Source organism: Triticum urartu, chromosome 3A (genome assembly GCF_056163025.1).
Source record: "Triticum urartu cultivar PI428250 chromosome 3A, HENAU_Tu73, whole genome shotgun sequence".
Classification (NCBI taxonomy): domain Eukaryota; kingdom Viridiplantae; phylum Streptophyta; class Magnoliopsida; order Poales; family Poaceae; genus Triticum; species Triticum urartu.
Genome location: NC_141875.1, coordinates 620,596,967 through 620,617,855, shown reverse-complemented (window position 1 = coordinate 620,617,855; position 20,889 = coordinate 620,596,967). Strand labels below are relative to the sequence as shown.

The 20,889-nt window shown below is 47.8% G+C and overlaps 1 protein-coding gene across 1 annotated transcript; it reads left to right on the top strand.

The window, feature by feature from the left end:
* The first annotated feature begins 472 nt into the window (after nucleotides 1-472).
* On the top strand, nucleotides 473-3,729 carry LOC147980845 (protein NRT1/ PTR FAMILY 8.2-like). Its single transcript, XM_087513619.1, has 5 exons — nucleotides 473-788; nucleotides 890-1,025; nucleotides 1,148-1,365; nucleotides 1,455-1,972; nucleotides 2,752-3,729. The coding sequence occupies exons 2-5, from the start codon at nucleotides 917-919 to the stop codon at nucleotides 3,578-3,580; spliced, it is 1,674 nt and encodes a 557-aa protein (XP_087369745.1). The 5' UTR covers nucleotides 473-788; nucleotides 890-916; the 3' UTR covers nucleotides 3,581-3,729.
* Nucleotides 3,730-20,889: the final 17,160 nt, after the last annotated feature.

The following is a 20,889-nucleotide window of genomic DNA, read 5'->3' as shown; positions in this document are numbered from 1 at the left end:
CCCAGTTTGTCTGTTACGTGTAAGATGCCAGCATGTAATTAACACCAAGGCAGATTTGTGCATTCGCAGCCATGCAGTCCATTTGGCACCCTTATATACGTCATTGTAAATCTATCCCTTTGTATGTGTTCGCCGTGGTGTTCTTTTTTTAAGGAAAACCCATATCAAACAGTTAAGCCGTGGTGTTTTTTTGCAAAGAAAACCCATATCAAACAGTTAAGGGGGTTTGTTGGACTAACGGAGTCGGTCGTTTTTGACCAATGTGCACCCAAGTGCCAAGAATGCAAATTGTGTGACCGGCTTTTTCGCTTTGCAAGTTGTGTGACCAAAAGCGCACCCACCACACAAATTCTGTGGCCACCAATGCCATTTACTCAGGACATACTATAAACGCATTTCGTCTAAGGACCAAAATATATGACGTTTTTGCAATTCAATTTGAACTACAAAAACATTTTATATTTTGGTACGGAGGGAGTACATGTAAGATGTCATCATGTAATTAACACAAGGCAGATTTGTGCATTCGCAACCATGCCAATGTAAAGTGTAAACCTATCCGGTTGTCCATTATTGTTCAGCCCCATTCCACCATTAGCATCAGCGCTCTCACTCTCAACTCTCAAGTGGCAGCGGCACCATATGCAGAGGCAGAGCAGCTAGCAGCTAGCCAAACGCAAACTCGTCGCTAGGAGAACGTAAGGCGTAGCTGCAGAGGAAGGTCGTCGACGAACAGATCATCCATCAGGCAGAGGAAAAAGTCGAGTTATCAAGCCACCACCAAGGAAGTATGTTTTCTTGAACCCTTTTATCTCGATTAAATTCTCAACCATCTTTGACACTGTACGTGTAGTGGTTTCATTTGCTCCGCATGCTCCTGTGTGTGTAGATCTCACCCGGCCGAACTGTTCGGACGATGGAGGCTGTACAAGTAGAATCCAAAGGCTCGCACGGCGGCGACGAGACGTCGTCGTCGAAGAAGAAGAAGGATCGCCGGAGCTCGTGGGGCTGCGCTTTCCTCCTCGGTCGGTAACGCATGCAACCTTTTCGTTTTGCTGTCGCCCATCGTGGCATGGCATGCAATTATGCTTGATGCTGGTGGGCCTGTTAATTAACGATCACGCATGCACGCGTGGGTGGAGTGCAGTGAACAACTGCTTCCAGTACACGGCCTACTTCGGCGTGTCGACGAACCTGGTGAACTACCTCAAGGTCCAGCTGCACTCCGGCAGCAAGGCCGCTGCCAACAGCGTCACCAACTGGCAGGGCACCGCCTCCATCACGCCGCTCGCCGCCGCCTTCCTCGCCGACTCCTTCCTCGGCAGATACTGGACCATCACCGTCTTCCTCCTCATCTCAGTCGCGGTAAGTGCGCACCCTGACGCGGCGCCCATCATATATCTTCAGGCATCCCCGGCAAGCTCGTCTCACCATGATCTTCATGGATGGAACAGGGGTATGGTGTCGTGACGGCGAGCGCGTCGGCGGCGCTGGAGAGCGCGGTGTTGTTCTACGCGGGGCTCTACCTGGTGGCGCTGGGCGGCGCGCTGCAGCCGGTGCTGTCGTCGTTCGGGGCCGACCAGTTCGACGTGGAGGCCGACGAGGAGGAGCGCGGGCGGCAGAGCTCCTTCTTCAACTGGTTCTACCTGACCATCAACGTAGGGTCGCTGGTCGGCGGCACCGTGCTGGTGTGGGTGCAGTCCGCCCACGGCTGGCGGCTAGGCTACGGCATCCCGGCGCTCCTGAGCGTGGTCGCCGTCGCTCTGTTCCTGGCCGGCACCGGCGCGTACCGCAGCCACCAGCCCCCCGGTGGCAGCCCGCTCACCAGGATCGCGCAGGTGGTGGTCGCCGCCGCCAGGAAGTGCGACGTGGAGGCGCCCACCGACGCCGCGCTGCTGCACGAGCTTGACGGCGACGACGGCATGTCGGCGATACTGGGGAGCCGCCGCCTCACGCACACCGACCAGTTCAGGTCAGTGGCTCAGTGCGCGTGCCCCGGCTTCCACTTGCACCGCTCCTCTTTATCGTCCAATACTGGTCTCCGTCAAGTGAAGTTTTCCGAGATAAGAAGAAACGTATAACAAAAACATATAACATCCACGTCAACACACACGCATCTTATAGTATCTTATAGCATCACATCCAATGACTATAAAAGATGAATGAGACCAAATTATATCTCATCTAGATGAGTTCTAGCAAAACTGAAAAATTATTTCGCCTATGATTGAGCCATGCCGTTTGTTTAGCATTTTTGTTTGTTTACCTGAGTCAAGGCACCACGTATTTTTCTTTCGAGTGCCTGGACCAGACGTAGCTAATCTGTAGATGTGCAACATTTCATTTTCGTCAAATTTTTGCGCATCTTGATGATTGAATTGGCGAGATGCTTTTCTAGATGTGCAACTTTTCATTTTCGTCAAAAACTGCAGGACGTGCCTGTCAGACTGTCACGTTCGTTCCATTTCACTCTGAAGATAATTGCACCGGAAAGAAAAGAAGCTTTGTCGCATGCACGCCCAGTCCGTTTCACATCATTTTCCCTCCTTTTGCTTTCGATCGTGGTTCTATCTGGACGCCATTTCCACACGCCCTACAGGAAAAATCTCCGGATTCCATGCAAGACTCTCTCGTTTGGACGTTTGCGTGCATTAGTCATGGCATCTTTTACTCAACTTGAGGATGCGTGCATGCCATGTGAGTAAAATATTATTAATCTGTTGCACCGCTCGGTTGCTGTCGATCACTCAGGTTCTTGGACAAGGCGGCGGTGGAGACGGCGGGCGACAAGGCGCGGCCGGCGAGCCCATGGCGGCTGTGCACCGTGACGCAGGCGGAGGAGCTCAAGTGCGTGCTCCGACTGCTGCCGGTGTGGGCGTGCGGCATCATCTTCGCGGCCGCCTACACGCAGATGACCACCACCTTCATCCTTCAGGGTGACACGCTGGACCCGCGCGTCGGCAGCTTCCGCGTGCCCCCCGCCGTGCTCACCGTCTTCGACACTCTCAGCGTCATGCTCTGGGTGCCGCTCTACGACCGCGCCGTCGTGCCGCTCGCGCGCCGCCTCACGGGCCACCGTCGCGGGTTCACGCAGCTGGCGCGCATGGGTGTGGGCTTCGTCATCCTCACTATTGCCATGCTCGCCGCCGGCACGCTCGAGGTGGCGCGGCGCCGCGTCGTCGCGCGCCACGGCACCTACACCGGCGAGGACGGCGCGGGGTACGTGCCGATGTCGATCTTCTGGCAGGTGCCGCAGTACGTGGTGGTGGGTGCCGCAGAGGTGTTCACGTTCATCGGGCAAATGGAGTTCTTCTATGACCAGGCGCCGGACGCCATGCGGAGCGTCTGCTCGGGGCTCTCCAGCACGGCGTTTGCGCTGGGCAACTACGCGAGCTCGGCGCTCGTGGCCGTCGTGGTGCGCGCGACGACGAGGGGCGGGCGGCCTGGGTGGATCCCCGACGATATCAACGACGGCCATCTGGACTACTTTTTCTGGCTGCTCGCCATGCTCTGCATCGGCAACTTCGGCGCGTACCTTCTCGTCGCACGGTGGTATACCTACAAGAAGACCGCTGACTGAACCTGGAGATCACCGTAATGTAATGTAACGTACGTGCTAGGTGTACTTCTCTAATGCAATGAAGTTGTAATTGGGAAAGCCACCTTTGATGCCGCAAATCTCGGGGGAACTCTGCTCAAAGAAGAATCAGAATCGTTGGCCTAGAAAAAGCAGTTTGTCTAATTCACATCTAGATGTTTTTTAAGGATGTCACATCTAATCCTACAAGTATATAATGTAGCAATAAGAAATAAAAAGACTAGGATAAAAAAATAAACCACAAACAAAGTGGACATCAGCTTAGATGTGACATAGTTATGTCACATCTCGATGTGTCCTAGACAGACCCTAGAAAAAGACCGTCAGACTGTGGCGGCTGTTGGAGATGCTCTGAGTAAGTTACTGGCGACGTTGTCTAGTGAGTGGGCGGAGGCGGAGGCCGAGAATTTTTAGCGGAGCCGTGGGTATTAGGGAGGAGCAATAGTTTTTCTTGTAACCGTGGTGGGTGGACCATGGCCAGCCCTTGTGGCAGGCAATTGTAACTGACTCTCTCTTCTTCTTTTTTTTGAGGGAAGACTCTCTCTTCTTTTTAAGGACATGTATAATGGTGTTAGTTTAAGAGTATCACGTAAAATAAATTATAAGATGGAGGAGAGAGAACTCACAAAAAAATATTTTTTTAAGAGATGACAAGAGAAAGATGATCTCTTAGCAAATTATATCTCATCATACTTTTAGGATTGGCTAGTTATTGAATATAAGACTAAAAGATAACTTATTGTGGGCATTTTTTTATCATCTTTAAATTACATGCAAGATTTAATAAAAAAAATATTGCATCGAATTGCTAGTCCCATGCGTCCAATTGGGATCCAAAAGTTATGCTTACTTTAACACTGCAATGCTATGTTAGAGATCAGAGAAATTCCATAAAATAAACTGCTTACATCGGTAGTACCGACGGACAACGATTAACTAATCAATGCATGCATGGTTGGGTCCTTTTAGCGGCATACGACTGGCTGCATAGTTGATCTCGAGCGTCACAAGTGACGACAGTGTAGTTGTTGCTAGTATTAGCATTAGTTTATGCTAGAGTATGATTAGTTACGTGTTTATGAATTACATATAGTCATGGTAACAAGATTTTTCCATTTTAAATTATATCGTGAAAGCGACCATGTCGATCTCGTCCCTGCCTCCTAAACGCTAAACATGGTGACCAAAATAGTAGCTTCTTTTAGTAATTTTTTTTAAAAAAGTAGGATGACCCTCGGCCTCTACATCTGGGCGATGCATACAGCCATTTTATTAATTATTTTTATAAGACCTTACAAAGTCATATAACAGTAAGACTAAGCCGCCGTCTAAGCAACAAACTGTCGCTACATCTATCCAGTTGATGAAGGGGCGCAGATAGTCTGGGCCTAATACCAAACAGACATCGCAGCCAAGCCTAACATCTAAGTCCTGAGACCCCAACCTAGCCACTTGCCGGGTCTGGGGCACACACTGGTCCGGCGTGCTCTCAGATGCCGCCGCCGCCAACTGCCATCGCTCTATCTTCAGAAATGTACTAATGCATCAACCTTGCTCGGTCCAGCTATCACCGACGCTACCACGGCGCCCAACGGCACCTCCTCCTGCGCGCAAACAGCTATACACGTCGCGGTCGCCACTGATACACCTCAGCGTCATGCTGCCACGTACCACCAGCCGACACAGCTTGAAGCCCTTGGAGGATCTGTCGTGCGTAGCACCTGCCGACCAGGCATGACCAAGCGTAGCACCTGTCGGTCAGGCATGACTTGACATCTCCACCGAACCTCCGTGCAAGACGAAGCCACTCCACCTCCTGCCTCTGACTTCCAGCGCCGCTCCACAAAACGACGCTCCCAAGAGAGAAATGACACCGCAGTGCCGCCATCGTTCGGTCTGGAACACCAGATCCTAGGGTTTCCCCCGAAGCAATACGAGTGGGTCGACGGAAGTCACATGACGATGCCTTCATCAAGGTAACGACGTGGAACGCCGCCATCGCCCGCCGTCGGCTCGGTTTTCACCGGCAACTACGTCTCCCCGTCTCGCAGCTGGTGCCAGATGACGGATCCCGAGATCCGAACCCCCAGCCTCAGGCCGACCACCTCTAACGGAAGAGATGACCTGCGCCGCCGGCTGCACCGGTCAGAACAGATCTGATCGGAGGTGCCGCCGACGAGACCACCAAGCCCTCCACGCCGCCGTCGCCGATCTGAAGACAGCATGCACGCCACCGCAGCCAAGCCGGCCGCCGCCCGAAGGGCCATCCGCAGCGCCCGCAGCCCTGGGCCGCCGCGCCAAGCCGTGGCCGTCCGAGGAAGGGTCGGCCTCCCACCGCCTGCCGCCATCTGCCGCGTCACCAATCCCAGATCGGTCGCGCCACCACATGCCTTGGGGTCCGCCCCACCCTGGAGACACGCGAGAGAGGAGATCCCCCGCCACCGTCGTCGGCCCCCGGGCTTAGCCCGGCGGCGTCTTCCGATGGCGGCAGAGGGAGGGGAGGAGGGAGTTTGCGGCGGCGGCGGCTAGGTTTTTGACCGCCCGAGTCGCCCTAGGGGGAGGACGACGCGGGGCGGGCCTTGTCAATATAACGTTGAACCCTCCTCAATTGTGAGTATATATATTCTTGCCAGTATGAAGATATTATATATATAAATGCCAGCTCACCTTGCATAGATATTATTTTAGAGCATCCGCTAGACAAATTTTCCATGTACAATAATACATGTTTGGTTTCGACAAGAAAATCTTGTTCCATCGTTTCATAAAAAAGACAAGGAACACAATAATGTTAGGGCATCTCCAGCCGCGCCCCCAACAGGCCCTCCCCAAGCGATTTTGCCGCGCCGGCGCCAAAAAACGGCCCAATCGTGCCCCAGAAGCCCGTTTTTCGTCGGCTCAGGCCAAAACTGGTGCCGGCGGACCCAGACCGAATCCGGCGCCCTGGGGGGCGCTTGGGGAGCCGGCAAAAGTGAAAAAGGCGCGTGGGCCCACCCTGGCGGCGACCCGAGGGCCTTTTCCCGCCGCTTCTTGACGCTTTTCCCTCGCATCTTCTCCGCTCGCTCGCCTACCTCCCGCCATTCCCTCCCTTTCTCCCGCCAAACCCCCTCCAGCTCGCCTTCCAGTCGCCGCCATGCCGCCGAAGAAGTACGCCATGCCGCGCGCGGCGGCAACCACGACTGGCACCGTGGCCCAGCCGAAGCAGAGGAAGCCGAGGGCGCCGCCATCGAAGCCACCGGGCATGTCGAACGCCGAGTGGAGAGTGGAAGTTTAGCGACGCGACGCAGTCAGCACCGACCGGCGGAACAGGGCCATTGCCAAGAAGGCCCGCGACAACGCGACGCGTGCGGCGGCGTCTTCCTCATTGGTCGACCACGCGGGGATGATGAATCCACCCGCATCTCTTCGTCGTCAACGCCCGCCGCCCGCCAACTATTTGTTCCTCCGCGCAGCTGCTACGTATGTTCACCATGTATCGGCACGACAACCAAGACGCCGACTTCAAGCACCTCCACGTCTACAAGCGCATTGACAAGTGCGAGAAGTGGGCGGAAGTCCGACGTACCCTCGACAAGGCCAAGGAGACATACAAGCCGGACGCGACGACTCCGGGCGCGTCAGAGGGGCGGACGGACGGTCACAAATTGGCAAAGAAGGGGAAAAACGCCGACGCGGCAACCACGCGAGTGCAGGAGTCCATCGAGCATTGCCTCGCCGACGCGCAGGCCCGGGCCGTCCTACGTGAAGAGAAGACCGAGGCGCGATGGTCGTCGCTGATGAAGAACAATGCCATCAAGCTCGACCTGCTCCGGACGAACGTCGCCGCGAAGAAGAGGAACACCGACATGGCTTTTCTGATGGGCGGGGCGGACATGCTCCAGAGCAACGACGAGCAGCTCAGGGCGTGGTACATGGCGGAGCGTGGCCTCATCCTGAACCAGATGCAGACGGCAATGCCGACGACGCCGACGACGCAAGCTCCCGCGCCCACGACCACACGGACGCCAAGCCCGAACGATGCCTCTACATCGCCGCCCAGCAGTGCCGAAGCCGCGCCGACACAGCCCAGCACCGAAGCAGCTCCGACACCGCCGAGCCCGCGCACGCCGACTCCGGCAACGCCTGGAGCCGACCCCGCCGAGTGAATCATTGCGCACGCGAACCTGCGGCGTGCGGCGCTCTGTTTTTTGTAACGCCAGACTACGTCCGATCACCGGATTTGTGACGTCGTTTGAGAGCGGGAACGACCAAGTTTAAATTTCCCGCATCCTGGGGCCGGCGCTTGGGGTCGTGACTGGGAGCTAGGTCGCCCCCAGGGGCCGAACTAGCGCCGGCACGCCCCCAGACCGCTCTATTTAGGCGCCCTGGGGGGCCGAACGGCTGGATATGCCCTTAGGTCTATCGATCGCTATTGATATGGATAAAACAATGTGCGTCATATATAACTAATTACCTACAACTGACTTCGACTGATGTTGATGGATTAAAATCTTTAAGAATTGATGTTATTATACGGAATATATGACTTCTAAAAGGATGCCATCATTGCGTTTGATTTTATCCATCATATTCAGTAGAAAAGCAACCCCAATAAAACTTAATATGCTTAGGGTACCTTTAACGCGGGCTCTCAAACAGTCCGCATCCGTCCGGACCGTGGAAGCCATCTAACGCAGGCCGCGGTGCGTACGTAATTTCTCCTGTAAACCGGAGACAAACGTGGGGGCTTTGCGGACGTCCGGACAGCAACCACAGTCTCTTCTGACCACCATGGCCTACCCAACCCCCATCCCCCCTCGCCCGCGCACATTCCCGCCCGGTGTCAGCTGCGCCGCATTCATGCCGCTATAGAGCGCGCCACTCCATATTGAAGACGTATTAGGGCAGATGTGGCCTCTTATTGTCTCCGCCATTGAAGCAGCGCGCCGGCCGAGGGCGTCACTCGCAACACGTTCCCGGTGTCCGTGCCTCAATGTCGGAGACCCGTTACTCGATGGGATGGATATCTACCACGTCCATTGAATGTCTCGTTCGTCCATATGCCGCCATTAAGCAGGCTCGACGGCCGAGAAATCAGCCCAGTCCGGCGCCGTATATTGATGCACCTGGACGCTTGGCCTCACCGGAACCCGCTATTTAAAGGCGGCACACCTGACTAACTGCATGCCACAACACAAGTCGCTCCCCATCCTCCTCCCTTGCATTACATTCGTCATGATTGCAGGCGGCGAAGCACTGTGGAAGAGCCTTTACATGAAGATGAAGCATTTTCATATTTTATTTATTTTATACACTTTTATATTTCTTTATGGAGGGAGTAGACGTCTATCTTATCGTATTATACTAGCAATGCCCGCGCGGCGGCACGCCGCGCCCATCGATATGTGATGTTTGTACATGTTCGTTGTTGTATGCAGTGAGTTTCAATTTGAAGAGAAAGAACTACATGGACGAGGTTGTAATCATAAAAAGGAAACCATGCTTAGAAGCAAACTGAAAAGGATACGTTATTATTACCATGTGTGGTGCATATTCGGGAACATGAAACACATGTTGATACATTTCTATTAAGATTAAACACAATGCGTTTTCCTGTCCACATCATTCTGTTGGAGCTCACTGCATGGTTGCTGCCGTGAAGAAGTGGTAAAGAGCCTTTGCAAATTGTTGCATGTGACCGATGGGTGGCTTTGCGCCGGTATAGGTGATGATTGGATCTTCTGTACATGTACTCCAAGTGTACACGTATAGCAAAAAAATTACAATCGAAGAAATTGTCTCATATGTTTTAGTATGGCTCATAAACTCATTTTGTCGGGCGGTTAATTACCTGCTTGCAGGCCATGTTGAACTGGCATTGCTTGGTGCGTGCCTTCTCTTGTGGAGAAAGTAGACTATTTGGTCACTTCAAGTGCATCATCATAGTTATAATCATTGACGGTGGTGTTTGATCCACTCGTCTACCTATTAATCTTGTCTATTTTAAACTCAATGAACATGGTCTGTTCTGTACCACAATGCCGGTCCAAGATATGCATGAGAGAATGGGCAGCCATACCAAAATATGACATGTTCTCTGTCAAGAGTGAACTGATTAAATACGAAAACTTACTGTTAGTTTGGGACCCTGTCGGGTAGAATCCTGTGTGACTCTAGCCGTCTGATCGTAAATTTTGTTAACGCGTTTTCTGCTTCTGCGTGTACGTGTAGCTATTTTGCGTACTTATCTGAAGTGCATGTGGGCCATCCCTATCTCGCTGACTTTCTTGCATGGGTTTCGTGCGTGTCTACATGCATTTGATCTGCCTTCCTGCCGCCCACTTTCTGTCTCCTTGTCGCCTATTGTATGCGTGCGTTCATTGGCTTCATTGCATACGAATCGGGTGGATGTTTCTAACGAATTAAATATGAACACTTACTACTATTTATTACGGAAAGTTGAACAGTTACTAAGAGGCACCGCTCTTCAGAGAAGAAATGAATCCCCATCTCAAATCCATGTGAGTGTGTTGTGTAAAAGTGAAACATGATTAGTTTTATTGAAAACAAACAAAGAAAATATATCAAGCAATTGGAAATTGAATTGTACTTACTCAATCTATATTAAAAAATTGTACTCCCTCCATTCCTAAGTAACAGTACCGTGCCACTGGCGTATAGTTAGAACCTCAGTTATTTTGTCCGCCATATACGCATTTTCTTGGTAACAAACAAAGAAATAAATGTGTATCAACAAAAGTTGCAAAAGACACGAACGCGTATTAGTAGTTTGGCACCTTGCTGAAATCCTAACAATCACACATCACAAAAAGAGAGACTTCACTGATGACTTCAAGGTCATGCTACTTAGCATATACTCAGGATTGCCTAATCAGCAGCATATTGTACTGCAGTCCGAAATTCAGACCATATTTTAAATCTAACCAAGAAAATTTAAAATGCTCGCCTCTGTCAAATCATACTGGAATAAGAAGCATGGTCATGTGACAACACTTTGGTATATTATTTTTGTAAAAGTTGCATGATTAAGTGACTGCATAAGTACCTATACCATGAAAGCAAAATCTGAATAATCATATTTCCCTAGGACAACATTAGCTTGATAATTCTACATTAAACCTTCCATGTGTACCCAAGGAGCGTTAAAGACTCCTTATCATACCACTCAGTTTGATAAAAAAAATCCCAGGATGAATCGACATGTCCACCCAAGGAGCGTACAACTCAGTTACCCAAGAATTACAAATAGCAAGCCAATAGAACTCGCTTGTAAATCCCAGAAAATCTCAACAACAACAAAAAAATCCTTTAGGTACGTGAATAGAGGAGTTAGTAATACCTTAAGAAAGGATGTCCGAAAAAGAATACCTTAAGAAAGAAATCAATAATTTAAGGATTATACATTTTGGTGTATCCAATCAAATTAATTAGTTTTAAAGATGTATACATGTTGGTGTACCCGAGTATGCATGCTCTGCCCAACTTTGGATTATATTAAAATAATCAGAAGTAGTAGCATCCAGCTGAATTAAAGTTGTTGGAAATATGCCCTAGATGCAATAATAAATTAGTTATTATTATTATATTTCATTGTTCATGATAATCGTTTATTATCCATGCTAGAATTGTATTGATAGGAAACTCAGATACATGTGTGGATACATAGACAACACCATGTCCCTAGTAAACCTCTAGTTGACTAGCTCGTTGATCAATAGATGGTTACGATTTCCTGACCATGGACATTGGATGTCGTTGATAACGGGATCACATCATTAGGAGAATGATGTGATGGACAAGACCCAATCCTAAGCCTAGCACAAGATCGTGTAGTTCGTTTGCTAAAGCTTTTCTAATGTCAAGTATCATTTCCTTAGACCATGAGATTGTGCAACTCCCGGATACCATAGGAGTGCTTTGGGTGTGCCAAACGTCACAACGTAACTGGGTGGCTATAAAGGTACACTACAGGTATCTCCGAAAGTGTCTGTTGGGTTGGCACGAATCGAGACTGGGATTTGTCACTCCGTGTAAACGGAAAGGTATCTCTGGGCCCACTCGGTAGGACATCATCATAATGTGCACAATGTGACCAAGGAGTTGATCACGGGATGATGTGTTACGGTACGAGTAAAGAGACTTGCCGGTAATGAGATTGAACAAGGTATCGGATACCGACGATCGAATCTCGGGCAAGTACAATACCGCTGGACAAAGGGAACTGTATACGGGATTGATTGAATCCTCGACATCGTGGTTCATCCGATGAGATCATCGTGGAACATGTGGGAGCCAACATGGGTATCCAGATCCCGCTGTTGGTTATTGGTCGGAGAATTGTCTCGGTCATGTCTGCATGGTTCCCGAACCCGTAGGGTCTACACACTTAAGGTTCGGTGACGCTAGAGTTGTTATGGGAAATAGTATGTGGTTACCGAAGGTTGTTCGGAGTCCCGGATGAGATCCCGGACATGACAAGGAGCTTCGGAATGGTCCGGAGGTGAAGATCGGTATATTGGACGAAGGGTATTGGAGTCTGGAATTGTTCCGGGGGTACCAGGTGATGACCAGCGTGTCCGAAAGGGGTTTCGGAGGCCCCGGCAAGCGTTGGGGGGCCTTATGGGCCAAGGGGAGAGGGCACATCAGCCCACTAAGGGGCTGAGCGCCCCTCCCACCCCATCTCACGTAACCAGGAGAGGTGGGGGCGCCACCCCTAGGGCAGCCGCCCCTCCCGGCTTTGGGGGCAAGTTTCCTAGGGGGTGGGGGCGCCCAAACCCATCTAGGGGTTCCCCTGTGGCCGCCGCCCCTCCCCTAGGGAACCCTAGGGCGCCTCCCCCTCCTCCCTTCCCTCTATATATAGTGAGGGAGAGAGAGGGCAGCCGCACCCTTCCCCTGGCGCAACCCTCTTCCTCCTCCAACACCTCATCCTCCTCCGTAGTGCTTGGCGAAGCCCTGCCGGAGAACCACGAGCTCCATCACCACCACGTCGTCGTGCTGTCGGAGTTTTCCCTCAACTTCTCCTCTCACCATGCTGGATCAAGAAGGAGGAGACGTCTCCCAACCGTACGTGTGTTGAACGCGGAGGTGCCGTCCGTCCGGCACTAGGATCATCGGTGATTTGGATCACGACGAGTACGACTCCATCAACCTCGTTGACTTGAACGCTTCCGCATAGCGATCTACAAGGGTATGTAGATGCACTCTCCTTCCCGTCGTTGCTATAATACTCCATAGATTGATCTTGGTGATGCGTAGAAAATTTTAAATTTCTGCTACGATCCCCAACAGTGGCATCATGAGCTAGGTCTATGCGTAGTTTCTATGCACGAGTAGAACACAAAGCAGTTGTGGGCGTCAATATTGTCAATTTACTTGCCGTTACTAGTCTTATCTTGATTCGGCGGCATCGTGGGATGAAGCGGCCCGGACCGACCTTACACGTATTCTTACGTGAGACTTGTTCCACCGACTGACATGCACTAGTTGCATAAGGTGGCTAGCGGGTGTTTGTCTCTCCCACTTTAGTCGGATCGGATTCGATGAAAAGGGTCCTTATGAAGGGTAAATAGAAATTGGCATATCACGTTGTGGTTTTCGCGTAGGTAAGAAACGTTCTTGCTAGAAACCTATAGCAGCCACGTAAAAACTTGCAACAACAATTAGAGGACGTCTAACTTGTTTTTGCAGCATATGCCTTGTGATGTGATATGGCCAAAAGGATGTGATGAATGATATATGTGATGTATGACATTGATCATGTTCTTGTAATAGGAATCACGACTTGCATGTCGATGAGTATGACAACCGGCAGGAGCCATAGGAGTTGTCTTAATTTATTTATGAACTGCGTGTCAACATAAACGTCATGTAATTACTTTACTTTATAGCTAAAGCGTTAGCCATAGTAGTAGAAGTAATAGATGACGAGACAACTTCAAAAAGGCACGATGATGGAGATCATGATGATGGAGATCATGGTGTCATGCCGGTGACAACGATGATCATGGAGCTCCGAAGATGGAGATCAAAAGGAGCAAAATGATATTGGCCATATCATGTCACTATTTGATTGCATGTGATGTTTATCATGTTTTACATCTTATTTGCTTAGAACGACGGTAGCTTAAATAAGATGATCCCTCGCAATAATTTCAAGAAAGTGTTCCCCCTAACTGTGCACCGTTGCGAAGGTTCATCGTTTCGAAGCACCACGTGATGATCGGGTGTGATAGATTCTAACGTTCAAATACAACGGGTGTAAGCCAGATTTACATACGCAATACGCTTAAGTTGACTTGACGAGCCTAGCATGTACAGACATGGCCTCAGAACACGGAAGACCGAAAGGTCGAACATGAGTCGTATAGAAGATACGATCAACATGAGATGTTCACCGTTGATGACTAGTCCGTCTCACGTGATGATCGGACACGGCCTAGTCGATTCGGATCATGTTTCAGTTAGATGACTAGAGGGATGTCTATCTGAGTGGGAGTTCATTAAATAATTTGATTAGATGAACTCAATTATCATGAACATAGTCTAAATTGTCTTTACAAATATATTGTAGATAAATAGCTCATGTTGTAGCTCCCTGTTTCAATACGTTCCTAGAGAAAGATTAAGTTGAAAGATATTGTAAGCAATGATGCGGACTAGGTCCGTAGTCCGAGGAGTGTCCTCACTGCTACACAGAAGGCTTACGTCTTTGATGCACCGCTCAATGTGCAAACCCCTACAACGTCGTCTGTGGATGTTGAGAACACCTGACAGACACATCCTGATGACTACTTGATAGTTTAGTGCACCATACTTTATGGCTTAGAATCGGGATTCCAATGACGTTTTGAACGCCATAGAACATATGAGATGTTCCAAGAGCTGAAATTGGGATTTCAGGCTCATGCCCGTGTTGAGAGGTGTGAGACCTCTGACAAGTTCTTTTGCCAACAAGATGGAGGAGAATAGCTCAGTTAGTGAGCATGTGCTCAGAATGTCTGGGTGCTACAATCACTTAAATCAGGTGGGAGTTAAACTTACAGATAAGATAGTGATTGATAGAGTTCTCTAGCCACTATCACTAAGCTACTAGATCTTCGTGATGAACTATGACATGCAAGGGATGGAGTTGATCCCGGAGCTGTTCGCGGTGCTTAAGACCGTAAAAGGTAGAAATCAAGAAGGAGCATCAAGTGTTGATGGTTTGACAAGACCACTGGTTTCAAGAAGGGCAAGGGCTAGAAGGGAAACTTCATGGATGGCAAACCAGTTGCCGCTCCAGTGAAGGAACACAAGGTTGAACCCAAACCCGAGACTAAGTGCTTCTATTGTAAAGGGGATGGTCACTGGTAGCGGAATTACCCCAAATGCATGGTAGATAAGGAGGCTGGCAACTTCAACAAAGTATATACGTGTTATTAATGTGTACCTTACTAGTACTCCTGGTAGCACCTGGGTATTGGATACCGGTTCAGTTGCCATTATTGGTGACTTGAAGCAAAAGCTACGGACTAAACGAAGACTGGCTAAGTGCGAGGTGACGATGTGTATTGGAAGTGTTTCCAAAGTTAATGAGATCACCATCGCACGCTCCATCTGCCTTCGGGATTAGTATTGAGCCTAGATGAATGTTATCAGGTGTCTACATTGAGCATGAATATGATTAGATCATGTTCATTACAATACGGTCGTTCATTTAAGTTAGAGAATAATGATTATTCTGTTTACATGAATGATACCTTTCATGGTCATGCACCCTATGTGAATGGTTCATTGAATCTCGGTCGTGGTAATACACATGTTCACGCCAAAAGATGTAGAGTTAATAATGATAGTACCACTTTCTCGTGACACTGCCGCTTAGGTCATATTGGCGTAAGATGCATGAAGAAACTCCATGTCGATGGATGTTTGGAGTCACTTGATTTTGAATCACCTGACACATGCGAGCCATGCCTCATGGGCAGGATGACTAAGACCCTGTTTTCAGGTACAATGAAACGGGCAAGTGACTTGTTGGAAATCATGCATGCTGATGCGTGTGATCCAATGAGAATTGAAGCGTGCGGTGGATATCGCTATTTTCTCATCTTCACTGACGATTTGGGTAGATATAGGTATATCTACCTAATGAAGCACAAGTCTGAAACGTTTGAAGAGTTCAAGCGATTTCAGAGTGAAGTTAAGAATCATCATAACAAAGAAGATCATGTTCCTATGATCTGATCAAAAGGGGATTTTCTGAGTTATGAGTTTGGCAATCACTTAAGACATTGTGGAGTTGTTTCGCAGTTGAAGCCACCTAGAACACTACAAGGTAATGGTGTGTCCGGACGTCGTAATCGAACCTTATGAGATATGGTGCGATCTATGATGTCTCTTACCGATCTACCGCTATTATTTTGAGGTTATGCATTAGAGACAGCTGCATTCACTTTAGATAGGACACCATATAAGTCCGTTGAGACGACGTCGTATGAACATTGGTTTGGCAAGAAACCAAAGTTGTCGTTTCTTAATGTTTGGGCCTGCGATGCTTAAGGCTTTAGCAGGAGAAGCTCGAACCCAAAAGCGGACAAACACATCTTCATAGGATACCCAAAGGTGACAGTTGGGTATACCTTCTATCTCAGATCCGAGGGCAAATTGTTTGTCGCTAAGAACGGGTCCTTTCTTGAGAAGGAGTTTTTCTCGAAAGAATTGAGTGGGAGGAAGATAGAACTTGATGAGGTTGTCGAACCTTTACTTCAACCAGAGAGTGATGCAACACAGAAAGATGTTTTCTGTGGCACCTACGTCTGTTGAATAGGAAGTTAATAATAGTGATCATGAAGCTTCGGATCAAGTTGCTATTGAACCTCGTAGGTCGACAAGGATATGTACTACTCCTGAGTGGTACGGTAATCCTGTCTTAGATATCATGTTGTTAGACAACAATGAACCTACGAGCTATGGAGAAGCGATGGTGGGCCCGTATTCCGACAAATGGTTAGAAGCCATGAAATCTGAGACAGGATTCATGTATCAGAACAAAGAATGGACTTTTGGTGGACTTGCCCGATGATCGGCAAGCCATTGAGATAAATGGATCTTTAAGAAGAAGACGGATGTGAGCGGTAATGTTACCGTATCTGAAGCTCGACTTGTGGGAAAGAGTCTTTTCACAAGTTCAAGGAGTTGACTACGATGAAAATTTCTCACCCGTAGCGATGCTTAAGTCCGTCGGAATCATGTTAGCATTAGCTGTATTTTTTGATTATGAAATCTTACAGATGGATGTCAAAACATGTTTTCTTACCAGTTTTCGTAAGAAAAGTTGTATGTGATACAATAAAAGGTTTTGACGATCCTAAGGATGCTAAAAGGTATGCTGGCTCCAGCAATCCTTCTATGGACTAGAGCAAGCATCTCGGAATCGGAATATATGTTTTGATGGAGTGATCAAAGCTTTTAGGTTTATACAATGTTTGCTAGAAACTTGTATTTACAAGAAAGTGAGTGGGAGCACTACAACATTTCTGATAAGTATATGTGGATGACATATTGCTGATTCGAAATAATGTAGAATTTCTGGAAAGCATAAACGGTTGTTTGAAGAATGTTTTTCAAAGGAAGACCTGGATAAAGCTGCTTACATATTGGGCATCAAGATCTATAGATAGATCAAGAAGTCTGATGATACTTTCAAAGAACGCACACCTTGACATGTTTTTGAAGGAGTTCAAAATAGATCAGTCAAAGAAGGGGTTCTTACCTGAGTTGTAAGGTGTGAAGTTGAGTAAGACTCAAAGATTGACCACGGCAGAAGAAAGAGGAAGGACAAAGGTCGTCCCCTATGCTCTTGTCATAGGCTCTATACGGTATGCCATGCTGAGTACCGCACCTGATGTGTGCCTTGCCACATGTCTGGCAAGAGGGTACAAAGGTGATCTAGGAGTAGATCACCAGATAGCGGTCAAAATTATCCATGGAGGAATAAGGAAATGTTTCTCAGTTATGGAGGTGATAAAGAGTTTGACGTAAAGAGTTACGTCGATGCAAGCTTAACACCTATCCGGATAGCTCTGAGTAGAGATACCGGATACGTATAATGGAGCAACAATTTGGAATAGCTCCAAGTGGAACGTGGTAGCAGCATCTACGATATGACATAAAGTTTTGCGAAGTACATAGGGATCTGAATATGGCAATACCCGTTGACTACAACCTCTCTCACAAGCATAACATGATCAAACCCAGAACTCATTGAGTATTAATCACATAGTGATGTGAACTAGATTAGTGACTCTAGTAAACTCTTTGGATGTTGGTCACATGGCGATGTGACCTGTGAGTGTTAATCACATGGCGATGTGAACTAGATTATTGACTCTAGTGCAAGTGGGAGACTCTTGGAAATATGCCCTAAAGGCAATAATAAATTAGTTATTATTATTATATTTCATTGTTCATGATAATCGTTTATTATCCATGCTAGAATTGTATTGATAGGAAACTCAGATACATGTGTGGATACATAGACAACACCATGTCCCTAGTAAGCCTCTAGTTGACTAGCTCGTTGATCAATAGATGGTTATGGTTTCCTGACCATGGACATTGGATGACGTTGATAACGGGATCACATCATTAGGAGAATGATGTGATGGACAAGGCCCAATCCTAAGCCTAGCACAAGATCGTGTAGTTCGTTTGCTAAAGCTTTTCTAATGTCAAGTATCATTTCCTTAGACCATGAGATTGTGCAACTCCCGGATAGTGTAGGAGTGCTTTGGGTGTGCCAAACGTCACAACGTAACTGGGTGGCTATAAAGGTGCACTACAGGTATCTCCGAAAGTGTCTGTTGGGTTGGCACGAATCGAGACTGGGATTTGTCACTCCGTGTAAACGGAGAGGTATCTCTGGGCCCCACTCGGTAGGACATCATCATAATGTGCACAATGTGACCAAGGAGTTGATCACGGGATGATGTGCTACGGAACGAGTAAAGATACTTGCCGGTAACGAGATTGAACAAGGTATCGGATACTGATGATCGAATCTCAGGCAAGTATAATACCACTGGACAAAGGGAATTGTATACGGGATTGATTGAATCCTCGACATCGTGGTTCATCCGATGAGATCATCGTGGAACATGTGGGAGCCGACATGGGTATCTAGATCCCGCTGTTGGTTATTGGCCGGAGAATTGTCTCGGTCATGTCTGCATGGTTCCCGAACCCGTACACTAGTGCAGAACCGGGCAATAGCACCGGTTCGTAAGGCCCTTTAGTGCCGGTTCCATAACCGGCACTAAAGTGTGGGCACTAAAGCCCCCCCCCTTTAGTACCGGTTCAACACGAACCGGTGCTAAAGGGCAACCACGTGGCACGAGCCAGCTCCGGAGGCCGGGAGCCCTTTAGTACCGGTTGGTAACACCAACCGGTACTAAAATGTTTGGTTTTTTTGGTTTTATGATTTCTTTTTCATTTAATTTTGTGTTTTCCATTTTAATTCTTTTTCGTTTGCTGGTATTTTACGATACTACACATTGTACACGTTATGCACATATATATATATATATAAATAGAATTTCTAGTAGAACCAATCATATATATATCATCAATGTCTCACAAAACACCATATTAATTCACACATACACACATGTATAGCTATATACAATTTCTCCTACATATGCATGTTGCCTTCGGAGCCAGTGGCATTAGCCTAATTGGTGCCTTCGGAGCACGATGACAATTGGAAGTGGTTCATGACCTGGTCGATGGGGGCGGTAGCGGGTAATAGTATTCTCCCTTCGGATTTATAACCTGGTCGAGCAAAAATCCCGCTATTTCCTCTTGAAGTGCTTCTACGCGCTCCGTTTCTAGGAGCTTGTCCCGCACCTCTGTGAACTGTTAAGAAGGAGATCAATATGCATGTGTATTAGTTGTGTGACTAGATATCGATAATGGTGTAAAAATTGTGAATAGTGTTCTGACAAGCGTACCCATTCCTGTCTTTGAGATCTGCTCCTTTCGGACGCCATCATGCGAATGTTCTCGCAAACGCAGAATGCACACAGATCAGTCCCCTGCGCCTGCTTCAGGGCCTTTATTACGAGAATAGAATTTAATTTGATCAGATAATAATTAATCAAGCACGATAATTAAAGAGATGGCAGCTAGCTAGCTAGCTAGTACTACTTAATTACTTACCTTGGGTCGAAACCATTTCAGCCGTCGTTTCCATTCGCCTTCCGTGACGCCGATGAACCTTGCCCAAGCCCTGCCCGCCGACAAAGAAAATGAATAAAGGGGTTATTAAATAGTTCATATCATGAAATGACGAACTAAATAGGCCGAGATATATAGTTAATAATGATTGAAATTACCTGTTGACTATCCCAAACAAGATGTTATAGTCACTATTTGCTTTGAGTAGTGAGTCCAGTATTTCAACTGTTCCGGCGTCAACTTTAATGATACACAAGATCCAGTGAAATCTGCATGCACACACGTTTGCATGTCTTAATTAAGCGGGCATATGTAAGCAAAAACATGTAGCTAGCTAGTAGGCAAAAACAGAGAATTTGTAGTACAAGAAAGTGTGACTCACTGGAAGTTATAAGGAAGTAGTATATCTTCATTGTATTTGAGGCGCTTCAAGAACTCTAGCATGCTGTCCTCTACCTGCTTTTCATGATACTTGTTTATTTTCCATGTGTATTCATTAACGGTGTTTGGGTCAATGAACCCAATGCCATAGCGTCCACCTTTTCTCATTTCATACATCTTCATCCTGCATAATACCACAGAAAAGAATATAGTGAGGATAATTACAGGTAATGATTGATCAAAAGGATCACTATAGCTAGCTTGAGACTTAAATTACAGAAAGAAATCACTTACAGATAATAGCAACTGACGATAGATTTGTCGAGTGCGTCTTGATTGTATAACTGAAACAGTTCAGAATACTCAACGGTCACAGGTTTCTAATGGTAGTAATGATCCTTCTTGACTTGCACCATGAGGGACTCTCGATCGGATCTCTTGGTAATGTCCATGTACCATTGATACAATTCATACATTCTCGTTGGGAGCTTCTTGACCTCTTCTGGCTTGACCAAAGGTTGGCCCTGGGCATATTTCCGTTTTATTTCCTCCTCTATAAGCACAGGCATATCCTCGATCTCGAGGAGTTGTCCAATAGTGATGTTGAGAGTTTCATCCTGCATTATATGCTTCTGGGTTATTACCACATCGCCCACCTCGGGAACGTAAACTGTTTGCCCACAATAATATTGGGC